Genomic DNA, 12,678 nt, shown 5'->3' on the forward strand with positions numbered 1-12,678 from the left:
TTACTTATATCTTGATTTTATAAACCGAAAATTAAATACAAATAAAAATTTATTATTATATAATATGAATTTATACATAGAATAGAAAAAATAATATTATAATAATAAAGTAAAAACTTATATAATGATGATAAAAATTAAATCAAAATTCACTACATAAAAAGGAAAAATCATAAACTAATTAGATCAAAATATAAAATTAGATTTGGTTAAAAAATCTTAAAGAAGAAAAAATATTTGAAAACATAAAAACACAAATAGACTGAATAGGGGCGTAAATGAAAAAAAAATGAAGGAGGAAACTCTAAAAAAGGTCACTTAGTTAGCTTGGAAATGGCAAAAAGAATAATTGTTATAATAAAATAGAAAAATTATAATTAATTATATCTTTGTAAATTAACAAATAATTTTATCTAACTATTTTTAGTAATATAAATAATTAATTTTGAGATGAAAAATAATATCAAAATGTTAGAAATAGAATGAATCAGGTAAAACATTTTGAATTTCATATTTTCCATGAATAAAAATATTAAAGTATGGAAGTAGAAAATTTGGAACAATGATTGGAAAAAAAAAACCAAAGAAAAAGAAGTAAAAAAAGTAAGAAAAAGAAAAAAATCATTGAAAAGAAGAGAGAAAAAGGAATTTGGGTCATTTTCTGAAATGGGATCCAACTTTCCACTTGGCACAATATAAGTAGAGGCTCATACAAGTATTATCGGCCACCTCATACTTGTGCCTCGTACATAATAAAATATTTCATGGTAACTCGATAGCTTAAAAGTCAAAACTTATCACTATGATTTGATACTTTCTTTTGTCCATTTTAGTTGTCATTTTTATTAAAAATAACAAGACAAAATAATAATTATTTTAGAAAATCAACCTAGCCCTGTTGCCATTAAAAAAGATAAGCTAGAAAGAAAACTTATAATGTTTCAATAAATTCACGGGATTTCTGGTGAAAATTTTTTTACATGACTAAATGCAATATGATATCAAATCAATAGTAAAAGACATTTAAAAAAAAATTTGAAGTCCCTTGCATTCAAATTTACATACATTTTCCTCCTTTTGCCAAATTGGTTAATTAATTTTAACCGTATAGAGGCAGGTGGTTGAACGTACAAATACAATTCAAAGAACAAAATACGTAACTTTTAATAATGAAAAAAAGAACTGGTTATAGTTATTGTCGATCGCCATTAAAGTATAAAGTAGTATTTAATTTGGAAATCCAGCAGCTAATTTAGCTCTCAAGTCCTTTCTAAGGATTTTGCCCGATGGAGATTTAGGAACAGCATCCACAAAAAATACCCTCTTTATCCTCTTGTAAAATATCACCTGAAAATTCAATTTAAAATAACAAAAATTAGAAAAACCCATTTTATGATACAAATGTTACCAAAAGTACGTAGTAATTATATCAAGTGAAGGATCACAATTTATTGATTTTGTTAAAAAATGTTTTTATAGGGGTAGGAGAGGGAAAAAATGGAGAGGAAATGACAAGGTAGAGAAACAACAATCACCAATAACATAAAATTTAGATAGCCAACCAATTGAATGAAAAAATAATCTCGATTTGACAAAATTTGTCAAATGAAAATAAATGAATTAGACTAACCTGTTTTGTTATGAATTCTTTGACTTCATCTTCAGTAATTGTGGAGCCATTTGATCTAACAACAAAAGCCACTGGAACTTCTCCTGCTTGCTCGTCTTTCATTCTGCGCAAATTTAAACAATTATTAGAATTTCGAAAGTTCGATGCATTAACATTATTGTGCCAAAAGCGCGATCTTATTATAATTATTGACTTACGGAACAACAGCAGCATCCGAAATATTGGGATGATTGAGGAGAAGGGCTTCAAGTTCAGCAGGAGCCACTTGAAATCCTTTGTATTTTATCAATTCCTTTAAACGATCCACAATGAAAAGCTCGTCATCGTTGTCGATATAACCAATGTCGCCCGTATGTAACCACCCTTCTTTGTCTATTGTTCCTGTAGTGGCATCCGGATCATTTAGGTAACCTGTATACAATATTCATATTAATTTGATTCAAATTCAGGTCAACTACATATCAATCAAACATTTAGAAAAAAAAATTCATATAAATTCATTAATTATGTTCCATCACGACATAATGATTAAATACATATATTTTTTGCTAGTGGCCCAACGTGACACACACTTTATGAATTAGTTGTACCAAATCTATATAATCAACGGTAGATATAATTTTAAAAATATAAAAATGCACATTTATAATATTTTGACCCCACTTGAAGATATTGACTCCCGTTAAAGTGTTAAAGTGGAAGAATGGAAGTTTTATTTTCTTTTTGTCATTTTTCTTTTGGAAATTATTGAGTAAATAATGATCGAAATTATTTTTTTTATGATAGAAAAATCACTCAACTAATGGTTCGTCTGATAACGTACCTTTCATAATTTGGTCGCCTCTTATACAAATCTCTCCGGATTGGTTCCTAGGAAGAGATTTGCCAGTATCGGGATCCACAATTTTCATCTCAGCATTTCTAACAACAGTCCCACATGCTCCAGATTTAATTTCGAAGGGTTCTTTAGCAAATGCCAAGCACATAGCCAACACTGGTCCGGCTTCTGTCATCCCATAGCCCTATACATAATAAAAAACAATCACAATCAAATGATCAATCACTATTATTTTAACTTTGTTTTATAATATAATTACTCATATTAGCCAAGTCACCTTAATTTATTGTAAAATATGATTAGGAAAATCACTATCATGTGTGTCTTAATTAAATCGACAAAATTGTTCATTTGTGTTCATTTACTTGGTAGATATGACTTGGGATATCAGTATCAAAAATGTGATATGACATATTACTCCCGATCTGTCTATTTTTACTTATCTTGTACGACCTTGTTACAACCTTAAACGTAATAAAAGAATGCCTATTTAATATAATAAATGTAATATTTTTTGAAAAATTATTATAGTTAATAAAAGGTAAATTATAAATTAAATGATAAATTATTTCTTAATTTTTCATACTAAACAAGTAAAATATGATACTCAATTTAAGCTCTAACGAGTGTTTGCTATAAATAATTACTACCTTTTATTACCTATTAAATTATAAATGGATTTGATGGTTTAAATTTTATTTATGTCTTGTATAAGAAAAGTGGAGTTGCTTCATTGCAATATTTTTTAATTGATTGAATCTTTTCAGCAACTTGAGATTAGACGTTTACCAACCACAAGGAAATTTCTAGGGAAAAACTAGAAAATTCCAAACAAAAGCCTTATTAACATGTGAAATTAAGCTTAATTAATCCCTATAATTAGTGTAAAATATTCAGCAATTAAGCAACAATGTGTATTGAGATCTGAACTTAGATCAAGTCAAATCAAAATCAACAATTAACTAATCATATATATAAGTACTACTATAAAAACAAACGCCAGCCTAAATTAATGTGAACAATTTGATATGTGTAATTAAATAAAAAAATATTAATTAGGAAGTTGTTAGGAAATAAGAATCTTACTTGACCAAGTTTAGCATTAGGAATTTTGGCTCGAACAGTGTCTTCAAGTTCTTTTCCTAATGGTGCAGCCCCAGACATAACGGTTCTTACTGATGATAAATCATAATTATCAACCATAGGACTCTTAGCAATGGCCAAAACAATAGGTGGCACAAATGGCCCTATTGTCACCTTGTAATTTTGTATTAATTCCAAGAATGGAACAATATCAAATTTTTGCATAATCAAAATTGCTGCTCCAACTCTTAATCCACATAGCAAAATGGAATTGAGGGAATATATATGAAACAAGGGCAACACACAAAGCAACACATCCTCACTATGGATGTACAAGTTTGGATTTTCACCATCAACTTGTTGTGCCACACTTGTGACTAGTCCCTTGTGTGTCAACATGACACCTTTAGGTAGACCGGTTGTTCCTGAGGAATACGGCAACGCCACCACATCGTCGGGTTGGATTTCCACCTGTTGAGATATCTTTTAGTTAAAATGATCGTATAACTCAACATGGTATTAAAACAGATTAAAAATCTCAAAAGAACCTAGAAAGTAGAGAATATTCACACATAGTTTGACTAGTGAAAAAGAATCTACCCCCAAAATAAGGCATTTCTCCACATAATATAGTACTATATAATTAAGCAACTAACTAATTAATATTTATACAATTTAACATGATAACAAAATATGCACAAATCCTCGGTTTATTCACCATGATCATCACCCAAAAAACATCTTCACGTGTTTGACCAGTGAAAAAGAACCAAGTTTGTACGTAAGGAGAGTACAAGTCTCAACATAACATAATTACGTAACTAATAAATATGTTTTCTCAATTAACTATTAGATAAGATAATCACACAGTATTACCTGAGGGATTTCATGCTCATCAGCCTGAATCAACTCGGAGAAGTGAACACAACCCTCCGGTGCAGAGTCAATACACACAATCTTCACATCATTCTCCAATGCATAATCCTTCACCTTGTTCACATGGCACGCTTGCGTGACAATGATCTTAGCATTAGAAGCCTTAGCTTGCTTCACAACTTCAGCAGACGTAAACAAAGGATTAGCCATCGTCGAAATCGCGCCGAGGTACGACGCACCAAGGAAGGCGTACACAAATTCTGGCGAATTTGGCAATAAGATCATAATTGTATCCTTTTGTTGGATCCCAAATTGCTTATGAAGACCAGCTGCAACTTTTCTCGAATTGAGCTCAACATCAGCGTACGTATAAATTTGATTATTCGCCCCGTCGATTAAACACGGGCGCGATTTAAATTCCGAAATGTTTTCGAAACAATATGAGTGTAACGGAAGATGATTCGGGATGTAAATATCAGGGAGCTTCGATCGAAAAATTATATCGCCTTGTTTTGTTTCGTTCTCCATCGTTATATTCGTCATTTTGCTTAGCTTTTGAGACTTGATGAGAAGAAGTAAAAAAAAGTAGTACTATAGTTTGAAATTTTGGGCACGTTAAGAGCAATAAAGAAAAAGTGTTGAAGACTTTTTTTAGGTGTCCTGAAGATGAATGTTCAAAGGTGTAGTATATATATATGAGTATGTGTTGTTGAAGACGTGAAGCCAAACTAGAGAGTTGGTGAGAAGGACTTGACGGGAATTTAGGGTTGTTTAGGGGTAGTTCATGGAATTTTTTTAAAATATTTTTCTAGGGGATATTAGAAATGTGACAACATAACAAATTGTAGTGTAGTGGTGAAACTGTTTCATCCTTAATCAGAGATATCAGCTTCGAGCTCTGAATATATATGGAGAAAATTTTGTTCAAAGCGTCATCTTTATATGGGTCATTCAATGTGCAATTCAAATTTTATCGGCACTCTAATGTTCACTCCGGACAAAAGAAGAAAAGAAATGTGAGGACATGAAGAGGTGTGGTTGGTGAAAGTGGTTCTTTGATGAGGATTTGGGGTCCAAAAGTTAGGTGGTACTCAAAGTTGACCTTCAAAAAATGTTAGAAGACTTTTTCTACAAATAAAATTTCACCTACCGCAATATGCCGGAACGGGTTGTTGATGGCCCCCGGACGGTGACATTTTCACCTACTGATCTACACATAATATTATGTTTAATGAGTTTTAAATTACTACCTGTAAGTAGGTGTTACATAAAATATGATGAACAAATCAATAACCTAAACTGGGTGGTAGGTGATCATTAGAATTGATTTATATATAGCGTAGCAAAATTAGATTTATTTTTAAAATAAGGTCAAAACTGTCCTCCTAGTCTCATATTATTCGTAACTTTAATTTCCTATATATTGATGTGAATTGTCATTTAGTAAAAAGGTACGAAATGACTAATTCAGCAAAATTGCATAAATAGTAAGAGGTCTCTCAAATAAAATAATACATTATAAATTATCAAACATATATTGACTAGGGTTAATTTAGTAGAAATTTGTTATTCACTAATGAACTTTGACTAATTCCACTTTCTTCGCTCCTTCATGGATCTCATGGCATATATAATAACTTTAATATAGTACTTTCCGTCCTAATTAAATAGGCAGTCAATGTAAAAATTACTTCGTTTTTATAATTAATTATGTGAAGATTGATTAATCATTTTGGTTAATCTAGAAATCACTCCAATGACATATGTTATCCAAAAGATGTTGGTCTTTGCTTCAACCACATCAAAAACCACCCTTATAGAAATTGGATATTGACTCATCAATCCATTATATCCGCTTCCCCAAATAATAGTGTATTTATACGTTAACGAAAATTTATAATTTGTATTTCTTGGCAGTGATAAATCAAATGGTAAAGAAAAACTACAAAAAAGAGTTTATAATATTAGTTTGGTCAATTGACCTATATATGATAATACTAACATGAAAGAAAAATATTAAAACTACAGAGAATAAATATCCTCATAAGGAAATAATGATCAAATATGGAAGAAAATTATGTAACAACAATTATGATAATATTTTAAATTACACATATGCATTGTGATAAGGCAAAAACGTGTAATAAAAACACTGATGGGCCTAAATTGTTACTCTTAAATTCTGCGCCAAGTCAAAGTAGGTCATTCTTTGTGAAACGGAGGGAGTATATGACTTGTCAAATTATAAGACAAAAACTTGTGTTGAGACCTAAATATCTTAGATGAGCGAGTTCAAAATTGAGTCTTGTTGACAAATTGAGGCGTATCAAAGATAAGTAATATATTTTTATTTGATGTTTGATATTTATATTGAACTTTAACTAATTTAAATCTATACAACATAAAATTTCACTTCAGAAAAACTAAAGCGCTCCCTATAAAAAAAAATAAAAAATTGTGGACCAATGAGTGTCAACTATCAAAACAAAAGTTTGTGGTTGCTCCATTACCCAAACATTTATGTGTGATATACAGTTCAACATTATCTCTAGGTTCCTCCCATACCACGAGCAATCTTGTGGTATTTGTAATTTGAAATTTGAATTTCCTTTCTAAGTTCGACCTACTTAATTAATAATAATATATTTAGAGTTAATTAGAGAAAATGATCAAAATGGTCCTTAATGTACATGTGTTGCTTTATTTTGGTCCTTAATATATCACACATGATTGAAATGGTCCTTAATGTATTACAAAACGTGTTCATTTTAGTCTTTCACCCTAAATCTAACAAAGATGTCAAAAGAAGGTGTTATTTTTAACGGTGGGTCCCACATGTAGCTAACAAACTATACCATTGTTATCTTCTTTGTTAGCCCTAAATAAATAGCTCCATAGACGCCACCATTTTCTCTACTTTCTCTAACAAAATTCATTATTTTCTCTTTTCATAAATATTATTTTAACTCCAAAGCAGTTTTTAGTTGTTAAATTATACTCCTTCTGGTGTTATTGTCGATAGTTTATTCAAGCTTAAATAAAGATCTAAATGAGCCCAAAACAACAACTTGATGGAATCTAATGCAAAAGCTTCCTTAATTGTTAATGATAATGTGAAAATTGCTTACTTCAGTGAATCAAAATGACGGAACAATTTTTTATCACAAAAAACATATAGAAAAATTCAAAATTTTACGATCGAATCAGTAAATAGAAAATACCATAAAATCTCCAATAAAATAAGATACCCAAAGCTTAGCTAAGTGATTTTCCACAAAGCTACATCATATATAAACATGAATTTTAATATGCATAAATGAGAATAGAGAACAATATTTAGAAATCGAGAGATAAAATAATATTTTAAGAGAGAAAATAATATTTTTTGTTAGAAAAATGATGATAATCATGGAGCTCTTTTTTTGGAGCTTGCAAAGAAAATAACATTATTATATTTTGTTAGCATGTGAGATCCACCGTTAAATATAACATCTTATTTTGTAATTTTGGTTAGATTTAGGGTAAAAGACTAAAGTGAACACTTTTTGTAATAGATTAAGGACCATTTCAATCATGTGTGATTCATTAAGGACCAAAATAAAGCAACACATATACATTAAGGACCATTTTGATCATTTTCTCGAGTTAATTACACTGAATACTTGTATAATATGAGTCATTTTCAAAAATACTAATATGACAAGTCTTTTGTTATCTTGATAAAGATGAGCCATATGTTTTTAGACATATTTTTAATAGCGCTTCAGAATGTCAAAAATATTATTTTCAAAACATGACTTATATTGGACCTCACGTACACCTTGCGTGAATGAAATTAACGATACTATTCATAATTTTTTCCAACATTAGTTTGATGTCAATTAAACTATTCAAGTAAGATATTACTCCCTCTGTTTTAAAAAGAATGACATACTTTTCTTTTAGTATGTTTAAAAAAGAATGACCTTTTTTTTTTATAACATTTTCCACGTGATATGTTTAACGCCACAAGATTAAAGGGCAATTTTATATATTTGACATAACTTTAATTTAGGACCACAAGATTCAAAAGTCTTGTTTTTATTTTCTTAAACTCCATGTCAAGTCAAACTAAGTCGCTCTTTTTGAAACGGAGGGAGTATTATTTATAAAGTTTGACATGATTGTTTATAAAACAAAGCAACTTAAACAATAGGAGGATACAACATTTTTAGAGGTAGAAGCAAATTACATTTTGCAACAAATTAATTAATTATAGATAATCTTCATGATTAGAAAACCAATTAACAGCTCCAAAATCCTTTGCTGCAGCAGAAGGAACATCTTCAATGACTTTTTGTTGACCCTTTGGATAAAATATTCCAGTGCGGTCATCTGGGACCCACCAACTATCATCATGATTATTTTTCATCACACCTCTTCACTTGATCTTCACCGTTCAATTTAACTGTATCACTAATCATCTCTGGTGATGTGCTTTTTCTGTGATACGCTTTACGCAGGATTGGCCTGTGTACAACATACTATAAGACTCGTGCTACCGTTATTAGGTTCGTCTGATACATGAGATAAAGATCGTTATAGTTGAACTTCAAAATTTATTTATACTGTTAATAAACGAAACGTTTTGTAGCATTACTCAGTTCATATATTTTGAACGGTTCTTTATTTTGATAAAAATCATTTCGTCTCAATTCAAAACATATTGAGATACGTTATTACTTATTAGAGTTAACAAGTTAGATTATGATAATTTGTCTAGTCCATTTCATCGGCCCCCAAGTAATCTTTCATAGGATATTAATAGACAAAACATTTATTGCTTCCTTTCATTTTGATTCGTTCAATTCAGTCCAACTTGTCCATTTAAAACGTTTAATGCCACATATAATATTGCTAAATAATTAAAGGTAACTAGGTAAGGGACCAACTGGAGTGAGAAAGAGAGATAGAAAATTTGTTTGATGGATTGGACAAATGATCACAATTCACACACGCAACATGAGTCCAGAGGCACGATTACGAAAAAATATATTTTAAATATAAATTTGATCAATTTGACTTTTAGTTCATATATGAACCATTGAATTTTAAAAATTATAGGTTCAAAATGTATAATACTACTAGTTTTAAATTTTAATATACACATTTGATTTAATTAAATAAAAATTTACAATGTTAAATTTTTTAGGAATTTTCAATGTAACACACTTGAAAATTTTGAAAGATTAAAGGAAAAAAACAAAAGCAAAATTAGCTGAAACGTCAAAAGTGTAACCGATAACCACTTGGAAAAGGTGTTACTCACAGAGACAAGATAGATATAAGATTTAAATTTATATCCTCACTTAGAGACATGCATCCAATCATCATCGCATTATTATATGATATACTTTGAACATGGATTCACACATCTATATTTAAATATTTTTTAAAAAATATAACATTATTCTTGAGAGGGAAGCATGAATTCACGTGACCCCACAGCACCCCCTCTAGATACGCCTCTGTCAACATCACATATTTCTGATAAGAGTTGCATATATATGGCCACAAAATTTGAACTTAACTTTAGTTGAAATTAATATTAAGAAAATATCTACTGTATGTACTATTTTGATTGACAGCTATTTATGTCAATTTTTCATTTTTATATATCTTCATAAGTTGCTTACTTGCACTGTGCCTTCAGTGACAAAAAATAGATGGATGTAGTAGGAGTTGATCCAATATGTAGTCAATATGCTACGTATGAATTATGATCGACCATCATAATTATGAATTTTCATTATTTTATTAGAGGTTAATTCAAGTAATTTCACATCAAATGAAAAAAAGTTAATGTAATATTATTAATATTAAAAGTCCTCTAATAAACCTATAATATATTTTTAATCATATATGAATCGTTTTCCTCCTTTGTGACTTAGTTTTAGCTAAGTCTACCTTCCGCTTCCAAGAAATTGTACGTCTTTGAAGACAACTTTTCTTTTATGAGATTAAATGAGATTAAATTATGATATATGCATTTCCAAAAATTTACTTTTCATTAAAATTCATACTGTAATCTTTCCTAGCTAAAATCAGGAGCGTAAATTGATTCAAGGTGGTCATTCAAATACTCTTTAACGAAAAATTGTATTGTACATGTAGAAAATCATATTGAATATATAGGTCAAACCAACTTTTTAGAAATATATAGTAAAATTTTGAACACCATCAGTAAAATTCTTAGTTTCGCCGCTGAGCTTAATGTACGTGATCATTCCCTTAAAAAAAAAGGTTTTAGCTGAAATATTTTGTACTTACTTGATATACATGAAGTTCATGGACTGTGCTCCTCTACCAGCTGCTGCAGTTGCCATTTTTTCACTGACCAATTTGTTGTGTTTTTAAGTGATGTATTTGCTAGCTAGCCAAAGGCTTTTCCATTTTTATAGTAGTTCAATATACTTACAAGTAAAGGGTGGTTAATTAATTGGTTATGGATAATTTAGTTTCCCAAGAAAGAAGCTAAGGATATATTCATTGTTTTTATTATTAAAAAAAAAATCGTCGCATGTGCATAGAATAATGATGGACCATAATCCTTTGTCATAACGATATGATAATGTTAGTTCCACAGGATATGGAAGTATACTAGATAAAATTAACTTCTAGATCATATCTATATCCTTTTTCTTTATCCCCTATCTATTTGTAACGATTATATATCTTCTTTTTTAAAACTATAATGTTCGAATCAATTTTATACAGCTCTAATTTTATGAAATATTTGTCACTTTTCATCGCCAACAAAGTTATATTTTTTTTTTTTGGCACATAGTTGATGGGATTTGGGAGGTGTAGAAATGTCTAGTAATTGAGATTTGAATTTACAAAATTATTGTTATTGGTGTGACCTCTTCATCATTGAATTGTTCCCTTCTAGAATGGGGAAATATAAGAATTTATCTATAATTGAGGAATTAAAAATAGTATTCTTCCAATAACATATTTAAAAAAATGATAATTTCTCCTTGGATGATTTCGGCTATATATCAGCCGTTGAATTGAACGAGTTATTAACCGGTCCAAACTTGAGGAAATAGGTGAATCATGCATATATAGACTAATTTTTTACACCCCCAATGGCTAATAACTAATAAGTAATACCATCAGCTAAATTATTATTTTTTCTTTCTAGAAATTTCAACCAGAAAAAGGGAAAATAAAATAAACTAATAAACACGTTGTTTCAAACATTATGGGGATTTGATCCTGACCTTGTAAGCAAACTAACGGTACGAGTCTTGTCCAACTTAATTATATGTCCATGTTTGATCAACTAGTCACAAAGTTTTAAAAAATAAAGAGTTTTTAGTTAAAATCTGGTAACAAAATTTGTGATTACAAATCATCTTATCAAGAAAAAAAGTAAATATTGATTATAGTTAAATTTCTTTCAAATAAATTAATACACAGGGGGACGGTGAAAAATAATATGATTAAATAATGTTCATCATGAGCATCACACACTTTTAGTTAGTCCTTGCATTGTGGAAAGGCCACTCACAAAATTTGGTCAATAATTGACTTGATTAATTAGATGTCGTGGATGAGATCACTCCTTCAAACAACTTTGCATATCCTCAAGAAAATTAAAATAAAATAGAAGTAACTCCCAAAGAGTTTTTTTGGATATGTCATAATCCACTACTGCTGAAGTGAATAGTGAATAGTGAATATCCATTTTGCTAAAATAATGAGTTGTGCAATGATTTTCTTATCCATCTAACTGGTCCACACACCTAACTGGGCAATGGAAATATGGTTACATTATGAAAGTTTCTTTTTCCATTCCTAGTTAAGTTGCTCACAGGCCTTATCTTCACTTCATCTAGAGTGAACAAATAACAGCCACACTCCAAAATCCACCCCCCACCCCCCAACAAACTCACTTATGATATTACACTAGGTAATATACATTCGGTACCTGCATTGGAATCTAACAATTCTAGATTCGCACTACTTAGGCCCCATCCACTACATCATATCTTTGGTAGTAGGTAACATGTTAGGTTGGTGTTGCTAGCATGGATAATTGCAGATCACATCAAGAACATAATCATTATTGATTGAAAGTAAAGGAGGAACCATAATTAATTGATATTTATGCAAGATAAGTCCAATTTTTTTTTTCTCATTTCAAGTATCTTCCACGACTTGGCTTACTAGAGAGCCATCAACAACAACTTACCAATGTAATCCC

General features: G+C 29.9%; 2 protein-coding genes across 2 annotated transcripts; both read right to left on the minus strand.

The window, feature by feature from the left end:
- Positions 1-1,022: 1,022 nt before the first annotated feature.
- LOC102584603 (4-coumarate--CoA ligase 2) lies at positions 1,023-5,102 on the minus strand. Its single transcript, XM_006366215.2, has 6 exons — positions 4,428-5,102; positions 3,555-4,022; positions 2,454-2,652; positions 1,828-2,041; positions 1,631-1,733; positions 1,023-1,347 (listed from the first exon to the last, which is right to left on the minus strand). The coding sequence occupies exons 1-6, from the start codon at positions 4,968-4,970 to the stop codon at positions 1,228-1,230; spliced, it is 1,647 nt and encodes a 548-aa protein (XP_006366277.1). The 5' UTR covers positions 4,971-5,102; the 3' UTR covers positions 1,023-1,227.
- Positions 5,103-8,564: 3,462 nt separating this feature from the next.
- Positions 8,565-10,885, minus strand: LOC102590861 (uncharacterized). The gene is given in 3 exon segments (XM_015304803.1): positions 8,565-8,832; positions 8,834-8,936; positions 10,737-10,885. Coding segments are annotated over 3 exon segments (312 nt in total). The 5' UTR covers positions 10,793-10,885; the 3' UTR covers positions 8,565-8,679.
- Between the last annotated feature and the right edge of the window lie 1,793 nt (positions 10,886-12,678).

Source organism: Solanum tuberosum, unplaced genomic scaffold (genome assembly GCF_000226075.1).
Source record: "Solanum tuberosum cultivar DM 1-3 516 R44 unplaced genomic scaffold, SolTub_3.0 scf00578, whole genome shotgun sequence".
In the NCBI taxonomy this organism is placed as follows: domain Eukaryota; kingdom Viridiplantae; phylum Streptophyta; class Magnoliopsida; order Solanales; family Solanaceae; genus Solanum; species Solanum tuberosum.

Excerpts from the sequence above, each read along its gene's own strand:
- LOC102584603 (XM_006366215.2), bottom strand. The coding sequence starts at position 4,970 with ATGACGAATATAACGATGGAGAACGAAACAAAACAAGGCGATATAATT. Across the intron at positions 4,023-4,427 it reads ATGAGCATGAAATCCCTCAG|GTGGAAATCCAACCCGACGA; the intron begins GTAATACTGTGT and ends ATATCTCAACAG. Across the intron at positions 1,734-1,827 it reads TCGGATGCTGCTGTTGTTCC|AATGAAAGACGAGCAAGCAG; the intron begins GTAAGTCAATAA and ends AAATTTGCGCAG.